General features: G+C 39.2%; 1 protein-coding gene across 1 annotated transcript; it reads right to left on the bottom strand.

Annotated features, from left to right (window-relative positions):
* Positions 1-552: 552 nt before the first annotated feature.
* tsr1 (TSR1 ribosome maturation factor) lies at positions 553-12,344 on the bottom strand. Its single transcript, XM_085430412.1, has 15 exons — positions 12,176-12,344; positions 9,975-10,074; positions 9,656-9,884; positions 9,133-9,267; positions 8,576-9,027; positions 7,907-8,042; positions 7,330-7,514; positions 3,620-3,822; positions 3,357-3,516; positions 3,150-3,260; positions 2,919-3,051; positions 1,516-1,632; positions 1,203-1,343; positions 1,039-1,113; positions 553-952 (listed from the first exon to the last, which is right to left on the bottom strand). Exons 1-15 carry the CDS (start codon positions 12,304-12,306, stop codon positions 774-776), a joined length of 2,487 nt encoding a protein of 828 aa, XP_085286538.1. The 5' UTR covers positions 12,307-12,344; the 3' UTR covers positions 553-773.
* Between the last annotated feature and the right edge of the window lie 1,297 nt (positions 12,345-13,641).

Raw genomic sequence — 13,641 nt, 5'->3', positions numbered from 1 at the left:
TTTTGGCTTCTCACTCATGTAATGGTGGCAATTCGTCTTCTATTTTGCACCATTGTTGTTTCACTCTGTGCTAAAATTCAAGTCATTTATTAGTTCTTCAGCCTATATTTTTTAAGTAAACTATACTGAGGCATGTGTATGATAAAAGATAACATAAATAATGCTCAAAGCTGTGATTTTTCCAAATCTTAAACAGCATTTCATTAAGCGATTACAGAAAAGAACGTTTCCTTAAAAGTGCGACTTGGGAGTTCTCTTTCCATGATTAAAGTTCCTCACGTATCTCGGTCATTATCAATACATAATTTCGTCCTAGCTTTCTACATTTTAATGTGCGTAGGCATTAAGCCACACATGCATGACTTCAAAGAGTTGCCCATGTAATGAGCTCGATACATGCCTAATGTTAAATTACTGAACTCACCCAGTCGTCGTGGTACCAGCTCTCAGATTTGTTTAATCATAAAGCACTCAGTGCAACTCAACTATTTGTTTAGAGGCAGTGACTCAAATCTTTTTTACCCATTTAGGAAAAAAGAAAAAGTGAGATGCTCTACAAACACGTAGGAAGCTTTATTAATACTTATCCATTCCTGCCATCTAGTGGTCAAAACAAACTCTGCAGCATGTTTGAGGCTTGGATGCAAAATGGAACAAGAAAGCTTAACTTTGGATCAAAATAGATTTATTTAATACGCATTCCACTCTTTTAAAGTGTCCTGAAACCACTTGGATGTTTCTGTTATTACATGGCTTGTCATTCTGTCCCTCCACTATTCCATATCCAAGTCTTCCATTTCCACAGTGCCTTCTCTCTTCACCCAAGTTAAAGGCGCGGGCACATAGGGGTCATACGTCCACCGAGGATACACTCTCTTGTACAAATTCATCAGCACAGTGTCTTGAGAGCGTAGCTGATTGTCAAACACGCATTTCATGTGACCGTGTGTTCCTGAAAAATAAGAAATGGCAGTGAGAATCCACAGCAAATAAGGCACAGAGACACAGACACAGGGTTTTATTCTTAAATTTTCTCACCTAAGGCCTCCTTGATGTGACCTCTCCGACCCCATTTTGTTCGCAGCTCCACTGGCTTGAACCACATGATATCATCTGTAAAAGAAAGTCAAGAAAATTTTAATGAAAAAATTAGGAATTATGTCTGCAGTGACAGTAATAACAGTATGAGAACGTCCTCTCACCCCTGTTAAAGAACATGTAACGAACAACAGCAGAGCGCCTGTTAATTTTGAATGGGTGTCCACTCAGAACAATCCTCTTCAGCACAACACGCTGAGGGTCACAACTGAGCAGACTGCCTGTAGCCACAAGGTCCTGGATGCCTAGAAAGACACAGTAAGAAGAACACGTGCTCAAAGGCCAGTACAGAATTTGCTTAAGTGGATAATTAATCAAAACCACCAACAGGATGAATGGTCTAAAGTTTAACTTGAGGGCAGCCAGGCCACTAATTCAATTTACTCGTGTTGACGTAAACAGGACTTTCCATCTCACCATCATTCCTTTGCTTAAAAAGCAGGACTCCTGAAGGGGGGAAGGTGATGGGGGCATACAGTGACACTACAATGGGGGCATCTGGTCTGAGGAAGCGCTCCATCTTATGCTTGTCAGCTAGAAAAAAAAGGTGGAGGGGAAAAAAAAAGATTTTATTATTAATAATAATAATAATAATAATAATAATATATCCAACAGATATCTTGTTTCCAGAAGTAGCTTTTAAGATCATTATACTAATAAAGTAACTTGATTAACAGTTCTTGTTTTGTAAAGAACCGAAAGTCGACCTTACATGGTGGAAAGACATTTTTCAGTTTCTGACTTTTTCAGCTTAAGATCGACACATCTTAATTAAAATGTCAATAATAATAATAATAATAATAATGAAAAGGTTATTTTAATAATAAAAAGGTTACGTTTATGTTTTTTACTGGATGATACCTTTTTATACATTTTTTTTCAAAAGAACACAGCATAGCATTATAACAACAAATATTACAGTAATAGCACTCCCGTAATGCAAATGCATAGAGGTGGTTCTGTTTAAGGACACCGTCTCAACATCATAAAAAATTAAAAAAAATCAAGTGGTACAATGAACCCACCGAGTTCCAGGTGACCCATCATAACTAAATTCGTGGAATAATAGATACTAGATTAGCACCAGGTGTGTTTCAATATTACAAGATTTACTTGTAATATGAACCAGATGTTAAAACACTGCATTTAGTCTGCATGTTGGCTGGTTATGATATCTGATTTTTTTTGTTGTTGTATTTTTTAACCGATTTTTGCCCTCAACTGCAGTAAGTTACAGGAACTTCTCTCAGTGAAACAAGTGAAAATAAAGTGCTCTGCTTTTGCAAAGAGGCAAAACGACCTGCTGTACATCCACCTTTATCTGACATATTTTACCTTGGCAAACAGAAGCAGGTACAACATATTTATATAACAAAGCAAATGTCAGGTTCTTGTATAATTTTCAAGTGTTTATAAACTCATCAGATAACAGGATATCCTTTTCTCTCATCTCCATAATTTTCGTCATAACTGGTTGGATCTTTTGCTCATACCGAGGCTGCTAGCTTGCGGCTAGCTCTAAACTCTCGCGATTTAACTGTTTGATTTGGTTTGTTGTTACAAACATTATGGCGGTTTGTGACTTAGTTTGGCAAGCTTTATCTCTTCTTGATAGCTATAGCCAAACAATAAATGATATGTTAGTTAGACTGATCAGTTAGTTACCGGTCAGTCAAGAATGCAGGAAGTTGGACGTTACAAGCCCTTAGCCCTGAATTGATACATCTCTGGCAATGCGTTTGATTTAAGTTTGTTTATGTAGGATCACTACTGCCATTTGTTCTGATGAATGTACTGGATGAATTCAGCAGGTTTTCTACCTGATGTGTGTTGAGAGAAGATGGGAGAGGCTCGGAATCTCCGAAATCCACAATGGAACACAAGCTCCTCTTTAGATTTGATCGGTTCTGTGTTACTGGGGTGTCTCTGCACCAAAACATGCATGACTGACATCTATGCACAGAAGAAAAAAACATGAGGTCAGCAAAAATTATTCTGTGTAGCTGGTGCAGCTTTTCTTACGAAAAGGAAACATTTTCAGATGTGAATACCTTCTGTTCATGGGGCAAGAGAGACACGAGAACCAGAGGTTTGCCTGACTGGACACTCTCCATCACAGAAAAAGGCACATCAATGATGTGCAGGGTCACATACCAGCCATCCTGAAACGTGGAGGACAGCAGAGTGAGTGAAGCCAAAAATCATGGTTAAACATGAGAGCATTTACAGCTGAAGACAACTACTGTTGTCTACTTTACCATGGCTCCATCCTCCTCAGCTGCAGCCTCAGCCAATATGCGGCGGCGAGTGCGTTCAAAGCTCTGGAACTGGAATATACGCGAATAGTCGAGGGGCAAGTTTTCCATGGGGTCCCAAGGTGACGAGCGGAAACTTTTTAACCCCCTGTAACGCTGGAACCTGCGAGAACAGGACGGCAACCCAAACAAACAGGAAACAATAAATATTCCATCCCAAAAGGAAATGTAAAAGAAACAAAAAGCATAAAAGAAACGCTACTGACCTGATTCTAGCTGGAGTGTCGAGGGGCGTGTCCACCTCATCGGGGAACATTTCATTGGCTCGAGCGTCACGGTAGCGTTTTAGGCCTTCTTCTTCGGCAGCTTCATCCATATGTTCATCATAGCGCTGATCTGCACCCGCTCGCTCTGTGGAGCACACCTCTTCCTCCTCCTCCTCTTCTGAATCACAGCATGAACCTGGGTCCTGGGCAGAGAGGACACAGGACAAATTTAGTACAAGAGGTTTGAACAAAGAATGCAAGCTGCTCTCTGACCATAAACACAACAATCATTGTACTCATTTTTAGTGATCAGTGAAGAAGCTTTGATGCTTTGGCATTTACTAACAGCAAATGCAGTGACAGAGATAACACTATTGGTTAATTCAAGGAAGGAAGGAAGGTCATGGGCCACAAGGGGAATACGGCTAGCCTCACAGTAGTTTTAGTTTGGTTGGCCTTGACTTTAAGACATCTGTCTCTGACATTTTTGCCACCCAAACAAAATTTTATATGGAATTTTCTGTGCCAAGGCCAAATTTCAGCATTATATAGTAGATATAACTCAGATAACAAACAAACTATATTTTCAAATTACAAGACCACTGAAAACATGTTTAAATAACCTTTTACCAGCTGTGAGTCTGGCTCCCTCTTTTTAAAACCCTGAGCTTCTAATCCTAATATACTGAGTTAAACAAGTGTCCTGGGTAGGCATGGGCGATATATTGAATATACTTCATGTATCAAAAGTTTTTCCACGTACGATGGTTAAAATGGGTCTATCGGAACCATTGAGTATGAACTGCCCTGGCAATATTAAGCTTTTCAGAGGTTTTTTTGGAGCGACTGCATGACTAATCCTCCCTCCAAAGCAGAAGGTTTTCTGCACGGCACACTGCGCTGAGCATGCGTGTTTATATTCTACCTTATAAGAAAAAAATATGGTGACAGCCGGAGTTTCAGACGAGGAAATGAATGAGACTGTAACTGAAGACGAGTCGGACAAGCTAGTTCCAAAGAGAAACATTTACTGGCAGTGGTTTGGTTTTCAAAAGGAGCATGTCAAACAAAATGCCATAATTTGCAAAACATGGCATAAAACCATTGCCACAAAAGGTCGCAGCACCACAAATTTATTCCACCACCTGAGAAATCATCCATTGCAAAATGAAGAATGTTTTAAAGTCCGCATGTCAACATCTCCCCACACACCACAGAAAACTCTAAATAAACCAGCCATGATGCAGATGACACTGGCGTCTTCGTTTGCCAAAGTGATCCCATACGACAAAAAAAAAGGTCTGTGTTGACCACAGACAGTGACTGTATGAATGATATATATGGTTGAATATAACATTTGTTTTTGGAGGCTAGTTAAACATATCGTGGTATATATCATATATCATGATATAGCCAAAAAACAAAATCGCCCAGCCTTACTCCTGGATAATGTTCTCTTGCTGTAATGTAATGTACAATATTGTTGTCCTACTGTTACCAAACACTTACTTTGTTAGTTGCTGCCAGTATTAACAATAACCAGACACAAATGGCAGGAAAACAAATGACATCAAAACGATCCTAATTATAGAAAATATTTATGTAACATAACCAACAACTCCGCCACAATAAACAAACAGCACTGAGGGGCCTTGTATGTGTGAATGGGATAAGCAATTGCCCGAATTCAAACTATGGGAATCCCTGCTTTGCATACATTTGAATTCAGTGTGTTACGTAAAGACACTCTCCAGTGCAAGACATCCACTCTTAAAACAATATCTAGAAATTGAGCATCCAAGGGCAACATATTTGGATAAGGAAATGAATCATCAAAGAAGACATGCTTTGCTGTGCTCCCTTGGCTGGCAAATTACAGGAGAAGCCAGACGCAAGAGCGGAAAGCTCTCAGCATGCGGCTGATACACAACCGTTCCAACATCCTTGCTGCAATAGTAATAATAATCATTATCATTTGAAGTACCCTTTCCACTATTGTTACCTTCGTCTAGATACGTATGCCTGTGCGCTAACCTTGACATCAAATGCATGCTAATAACAATCACAGATCGTAATGAACCTGTTGCATAAGGAAAGTTTCCCTGACTTCTTTTCAAGCGGAGTGGGAAATAAATAAATGGCCAACCCCTCCCTTCGTCCAGACAGGAAGTTCTGTTCACAAGACAGGAAGACAGGAGGCTTCTCTTGGGATTCCTGCTCCAAACACTATTGTTGTGGTGAGCAGCCTGGCACTACACGCCAGAGTCAGACACTGAGAAAATAAACAGTGCCTCTCAGCAGTGAGGTGCACTGCCTGTGGGTCACGTATGCACCGCTTCAGCCCCGGAACCGCCAACACTTTATTGCTTCTTCACAAATTACCATCCTCATCATCCTCCACAGGACTGCACCGCCTGACCTTAGCTACCGGTACACTGTTGCTATGACAACACGACCCCGCGCAACAAAATAACCATAAAAGGTATGTTCTGGCTGAACTTCTGGTCAAACTACTAAATGAGAAATGAAAGAAAAATTCCAAATATAACAACATTTGTACAATCACTGACACACAAACCCTCTACATCATCCATACTAGAATGAAAAACCTGTCGTAATCAAGTCATCTGAATCCTGTAGTGAGTCTCTGGTATTTTCCATGGAAAGCGTTGTTATCTAAGTAATTGGTAACTTACTGTACCTTGTTTTGCAGTAAAATGCTGTTAAACGTTTTATTAAATATGATACTACGGACTAAGGGCTTCTCTGAATTATTCAATTTTAGCATGTAAGCACGCTTTATTATTCTTACCACAGTGGTAAATTATCCAGCTTTAATTTTTGGTGGTGCGCCCACAGGTAGACAGACTCGTGTGTTGTTTTTTTTTTAGTCTGAGCCTACTCAGGCCTCATGGCTTGAAACAGAGCACTTCTTCAATCATGGCGTGTCCACCCCAAGTTAGGAACCTGCCCCATTGAGAGCAAGTATCTTTAAATCTTGCTCACAAGTCAGGGAAGAATTGAGCAAGAGGTTGAAAGAGGATTAGTGCAGTATCTGCACTGAAACAGACTGCTGTTACGAAGAGAGCTAAGCAGGAAGGCAAAGCTGTAGTTACTGAAACAGTAAGAACAGGGATACAGGCACGGGAAATTAGTTTCCTCCAAAGGGGGTCTCAGCCTTAAAGGTAGGGTGAAAAGCAGAGTCACTCACAGTCGTGCTGCTTCTCCCCTCCATTGAAAAGAGCTAGCTGACATGGTGAGGGCATGAGCCTAGGATATCTCCTGCATGCTTCCTAGGTGAGTTGAATGTCCAACCCAGGAAGAGACCAAGGTAGACTGAGGACAAGCTGGACAGACATCTTGGCTGGCTTGGGAACGCCTCGTTAACAAACCAGTAGACCTCAAGACCTAGCTAGACAGACGAGCTGGCTAAACAAAGAGATGTCTGAGCATCTCTGCTTAGATTATATCCTGACCTGAGCTTTATTTAAAAAAAATATATATACTATTTATGTCCATTTCAATTAATGCCCACTTTTCAGTGTATCGCATTTTACAAGGCTAGGCTGTCATATCATTATAAACTTTATACCCGTCTTTTTTGTGAAAAGTTTTAAAAAAGGAAAATTTAAACTGATATTTGCATTTTATTTATCTTCTGCTTCACTGTGTCATTAAAGACTTATGTCAAAATTACTTTAAATGTGTACCTGAGAGTCAATCTCCCCATCCTCTTTATCCATGGCTTCATCCATCATGTCATCATCATCATCGTTGTCACTACTTTCTTCATCCATGTCGCCATTCTCCTCCTCACCTTCATCAACAATCCACGTGGCCTGATAGTCTGATGTTCCTTTAGGGACCTTCATTACACGTTTTTTCTTCCTGGCTTCTAAAGAGAGAAACATCAAAAAACAACTTTGAATCCTGTGTTTTCCTGGCACGATAAACTGTATACTCTTGCATCAAGAAAAGCACATTACTCATTTCTATTTACTAGAAATGACTGAATTGCTTCAGCTATGTGTAACCATCCAAATTTTTACTGTACATCAATAACATTATAGCAAAGTCTTTGTTTAACTGGTTTGTTGTGTCTATTAAAACTGTCAATTAAGTTACATATATTTACATCAGTCAGACAGTTTCCCACTACTTGAAAGTATAAAGTGATATAGTTGTAACTTCAAATCAAGTGTGACTGTTCTAACACAAGATCTGTCATTTTGTATCTTAGTCATCATCATTTTCTGAGAGCATTATCTATAAATTCTGTTTCTTCACCTTCAGCTTCCAGCAGTTCTGATTCTGTTGGCCATGTCTGCTCTCCGTCCATGGGATCCACCTCAGCCTCTGCCTGCAGACTCTCCCTGTTGGATGGGTCCGCTTTCATGAGCACCCTCACAGGGGCCTCATTTTCCTGTGGGAAATGCAAATGAGCAGGTAAATGTGACCCATATCAACTAACACTCCAAAACAGTTAAAGGTGTTAAAGTTTCACTTCGCATTTAAACCAACTGACCACCATTCATTATATTCACTTTGAATTAGTTTTAATGGTTAAAAACAGCGTGGGGAAAATGCACAGAGTTTTAGCAGGGGTACATTCCAATTGTTATGCAACAGTAATATTACATTGATAAAAACAGATGCTGACAGTTGTAATGGATTACCTAACTTAAACAGGTTTCCATGCTTCAAGTTTGGAGCTATGCTTTGTATAGTGTGGAAAATGCATGCCTGAGTCCACAAGTGAGAAACAAATATCCATAATACAACTTATCAAAAAAGTCCAAAGCTAGGTAAAACTCCCCCAAAAATTTTAATTTTGGTGATGCAGTAGAGCAATAAATGAAGTCATTTATATAATTTATTGTTTAATAAAGTGTACGCTATCAGGTCTGCATGTACATTTGCAAAGTTAAAGTATTAAAAAAAAGCAGCAACAACTACCTGCATGTCAACATCTCCTCCTTTGCTCGGCTTCAGTGGTCTGGACACTGTTAAGTTCAGAGGAAGAGGGTCTACTGGGGCATCAATCTGGCTGAGCTGAAAATCACCATGACCACTGATGTGTACCAGTCTGTCAACCCGCAGAGGGCGGCCACGGACATACCCGGACACACAGAGTGTGCCCAGGCCAGTGGCTCCACTTGTACTATCAACAGGGTTGTTGGGTGTAAAAGTGACATGTTGAGCAATGAGATGTGACCGTTTGGAGCGGAAACCCAACTTTCTCTGTCTCTGAGTCCCCAGGTGTCTGAGAAGTAGTGTGGCATCTTGCTCGGAGTCCAGCGGGAAGAGACGAGCATCAGGAAAACGGGCCTCTGTGATCTTTGACAAAGCTCTTCTGGACTCAACCCTCTTCTTCACAGGGAGCTCAGACACACCCTGACACACCAGTGCTATGTAGGTTGAATATGGGAGAGAGACAAGGGCTTAGTAGAGGCACATCAGAAACGAAGTCAATTAAATTAAAAAAGAAAAAAGAAAGAAAGATTTATAATTACCATAGCTGGGGAGACCCTGAGCAAAGACGCAAGAGAGACAATAGTCTCCATAGGTGTCCCAGCCTTCAGTAGAATCCAACACAAATACAAGGCTATCTGCAATCTTTGTCACATCCAGTAGGGAGTGCATGTCAGCTATAAAAAGAGATTACAGAAGTGTTAAAGACACACACACACACAAAAAACAGAGTACATTTTTAAAATATTTGTTTTAGAATGTCATTTACTGAACACAACATCAATTTTACAACACAAAATATAAATAGATAAAAAAAAATCGTATCTAAAGTACAGTAACATATCTGACTTAACTTCTTATTCTTCTATGGTATTCTACAGTATGTCACAAGTGTGTCAGCATTACCAGGGATGTTTACTTATTCTATGAACAAAATTCTCAAATTGTAATGTCTTTTACATTTGATAAACTAAAATTACATCAATAGATATCACAGAAGCAACACTACTTGTGCTTCTGGCTCACTTTTTTTTCCCCAAAGGAAATCTCTTTTCTAATGCTTACCTGTACTCTGACTTAGAAAGGTGAACCTCTGTTTAAAACGAGGCAGAATCAGCCCAAAACTGTCACTGACACCACTGATGCACCGGTCGTGATGTACAATGCCCCCAGCGCCTTCTCCACGAAGCAGCTTAGTGATGGCTCCAGCATCGGCTTGAGCATGTAGGGACACCACAACAACCAAATGAGGAGGACCATCCCTGCTGCCAAGACGTCGCTTTTCTGTCAGGACCTGGGAAGAGAGAAAGAAACTCAAGCAACTCCAGATTCGTTACATTAAGAATTTAAGAACAGCGATCCATCATGTGATATTTTAAATTACCATGTCTTTCTTATTCTTGCGCAGCTGGTTGGCTTTGTGCCTTCTGTCCATCTTCTTTTGCTCCTTCCTCTGTTTTTTGGTAAGGACTGTCACCGACACTCTGCCTGTGAGACATTGCAACACAAGTTATTTATTAATTTATACAATGTGTATAGTATTCTTTTAATATAGGCCTTACTACAACCCACAACCTTGCTGCTTAGAAAGAACTTCTATTCTAACACACACATATGGATCATGCTCCACTCTGCTGCACAATGTTAAAGCAGCTGAAGTCTAAGATGTCAGTAAATCTCGGCAAATACAAAAACAGTGTGTGAACATCGGCCGTTTGATTTTTACAATATCTTTGCTGCTTTAAAACATATGCTGGCAAGACAACCAATCAAAAACACCTGCAGAATGAAGTTCAAGTCAACACAACAGCGCAGCTGTTGCAGCAGACAAAGCTTCCCCGCCCCCAGAGGGTCATGCTGATATAAATAAAGTAAGCAAAAGACCACACATTAGACAACTGGACTAAATTTTATATGCACAGTACTGATTTGTTTCATAGTCAATGAATTCAGTAGAAATGGCACTATACTTTGTTAGAATATTTTATTTTTTTACAGCTATGTGTCAAACCTTATATAACAAGAGATAAAGCAGACTCTATAGACAAGAAACAGTCATTTTTGTTCCAAGAGTTTTCTGGTTTTCATTTGTATCCCACTTGTAGTTGAAACTGATATGCTGGTTTCACCAGGAGCCCCCAGAAAATTGCTGTTGTCCCCGCTGGCTAAAGTCTGCAGACAAGACTGTAGTGCTATACTCTGATAATCCAATAAAAAGATTACTTACATTAAACAGTCCACTTAAATTCTTGTTTAGCTTTTAAAGCCAATTGCCTACTGTCAATTATGCATTACTGCAGATGTAACTGATAAAACATATTACAATACAGACTGTACAATGACTGACATTTACCATTTAGTATTAGTACACATGTGCATCAGTGAATGAATAATAATGAATTTCATATTGAAGACAAATTATGAACAAATCCATACTCATAATAATCATAAATATCAATTAACTGAAATAATTTTTCATTATGTTGTTCTGTTTATGTTAAACTATTTTTACTAACCAACTTTGATACCACTGCAATACATACAAGCATCAATGAACAACAATGAGACGAACATTCCTTTGTTGTTTTTAACTACCACACTGCCTTATATGTGAATATATTTTTCCAGTTTGAGACTGGGGTTTATTTATACCTGATATATTGATGAATGACACATCACTGCTAAGGTCTGACAGCATATATGATGTTGAATAACAGCACAAGCCGGCTGGATGATTATCCATCAGCCATAATACATAATACATTTATTCTCACACATTAGTGGAGCGCCCTCTGTTGGAATCCAGTTTAACTGCAGTGCAGACACTTCAGTCATTTAAATCAACATTCCTGGCTTTTATTGAGCAGTGGGGGTTATTGTGTGTACTCTTTAGGGCACGATTGCGTCATCTGGCTGTATGTTAATCACGTGTGCTCAAATAATTTTTTATTAAAGTGTCCACGTTACTTTGTATCTCAGACATTCCAATAAATGTAAAATGCCGACAAATTCACTAATCCACAAAATTTAGGTTTGTTTACAGATATAAGACTTTTGCCTGAATATATTTGTTTAAGCTACAAGGTGTCCAAATGTGTTTGTGTACTGCTTTACGCTGAATGAAATGAAATTAACATTAAATTATAGCATAAACTATCATTGCTGTACTGCTTGACATGTAGTGTTACTATCTGACGATCATTCAAATCAGGTGTAAAACGTGTACAAGTCGGAATGTGAGCTTGAATTTAAATAGAACAAAAATGTTTTTAATGATAAACTTTCTCGGTGTAATACAGAGTGTTAAGTCCTCTGATTTTCCAGTAACTGGATATCTGGAAGACCCCCAGACCACGTTTAAATAGCTGAAGCTCATTGGCAATCTCCAGTTAAACACCAAACGAGGCTCGCAAGCGAATACAGACTTTCACTAAATACCTTTAAAAGAAAAGTGCTACGATATAAGATACTGTACTGAAAGGATTGAGCACTTAAAGCCCAACACGTGTACTTGCAGAAGCAACCGCTACATGCTAACAACACACATGTAAGCCCCAGGTTTAACGCTGTGCAGCTGGACGCGACTTGCCTTTGTTTTCCCTTTCAATTTCTCCTTTCGTCCGGTGCTTGCCATGTTTGTGTCCTTTATTTTTTTGTTTGTATATGCCGGGTCTGTGGCCCTGTTGTTTTTCCCCATCAGCAGCCATTTCCACCATGTGGGTATGTCAGCTAATTTACTTCCGCACTTGCAGCAACGTCACGATAGGGACGTGTCTTCCGGAAAGCTTTTCTTCAAAATAAAAGCTTGGATAAGCATTATTTGAACTTGCTTTGATAGTCTTGATGAAGAGGTGTAAATGAGGTCAAAAGGAGCTGCTCTGTGCCTTGGTGGAGGCACAGAGGCTCTGAGCACCTTCTTGTGTGCAGTGGTGATGGACAGGTTGATATATGAGGTCAGGCAGGAGTTTCTGTGGACTGCAGTGTTTACAGATGATGTTGTGATCTCTTGTGAGAGTAGTGAGGAAGAGAAAGAAAGCCTAAGAGGTGGAGGTATGCTCTGAAGTAGAGCTGGGCGATAGAACGATAACGATATGTATCGCGATATAACTTTTACTCGATAGAGAAATCAAGCTATCGCGATAGACCTCGCCGCTCTTGTCCTCTTAATATGAAAAAAAAAAAAAAAAAAAAAAAAAAGGTCAGCCAATCCAAATCAAGTATCGTAGCGCAGAGCCGAACCAATCACAGCCGCAGCGTCATGTCGCGTTATGTACAGCACAAGTACCAAGCCGCACGTGTGTTTGTTTGGGAAGCAGCCGGCGGGTAATGGAGGAAATGAGTGTGCCGACTAGAAAAATCAACCGAGCATGACCGAAGAGATAACAGATGATGGTTCCAATGCCGGAGAGATTGTCGAACGGAAGAGCCATAGAAGTTCCGTAGTGTGAAGGTATTTCGGCTATTTCAAGTCTGACAAAAAACAGAGTAGCGTGCACTGTAAATTGTGCCGAAAGCAAGTCTGGAAATACAATAAACTGGTGCATGCGTATGGAATGCCAGGACTGCCATAATGAATTAATTAAATACACCATTAAATAATTAATTAAATGTGTCAATAATTAATTAAAATTGGAATTAATTAATTAAATAAATAGTTATGACACATGTAATTAATTAATTATTGACACATTTAATTAATTATTTATGTATTTCACATTTTAATTAATTATTGACACATTTAATTAATTAATTATTGACACATTTAATTAATTATTTATGTATTTCACATTTTAATTAATTATTGACACATTTAATTAATTATTTATGTATTTCACATTTTAATTAATTATTGACACATTTAATTAATTATTGACACATTTAATTAATTATTTAATGATATATTTATTTATTTCATTTTGGCAGTCCTGACGCCTGGCTCTCGTCATGAAATAATTTTATCTGTCAGCCTCACCCATCAAACTCAGGGGGCGGGGTTAACGCTGCCCATGCAGCTTCTCTAACATTTGATTGGTTGCCGTGCAAAGTAAGTC

Source organism: Copadichromis virginalis, linkage group LG14 (assembly GCF_057382275.1).
Source record: "Copadichromis virginalis isolate Kocher_CV1m ecotype Utaka linkage group LG14, C_Virginalis_male_GT1.1, whole genome shotgun sequence".
Lineage (NCBI taxonomy): Eukaryota > Metazoa > Chordata > Actinopteri > Cichliformes > Cichlidae > Copadichromis > Copadichromis virginalis.
The sequence above is the reverse complement of the archived record's forward strand: the minus strand, read 5'-3'. Positions and strand labels throughout refer to the sequence as shown.

Coding starts and splice junctions, on each gene's coding strand:
- tsr1 (XM_085430412.1), bottom strand. CDS start 12,306: ATGGTGGAAATGGCTGCTGATGGGGAAAAACAACAGGGCCACAGACCC. Junction 10,075..12,175: donor GAAAGGGAAAACAAAGGCAA/GTCGCGTCCAGC, acceptor TCTCACAGGCAG/AGTGTCGGTGACAGTCCTTA. Junction 3,052..3,149: donor TCTTGCCCCATGAACAGAAG/GTATTCACATCT, acceptor TTCTGTGCATAG/ATGTCAGTCATGCATGTTTT.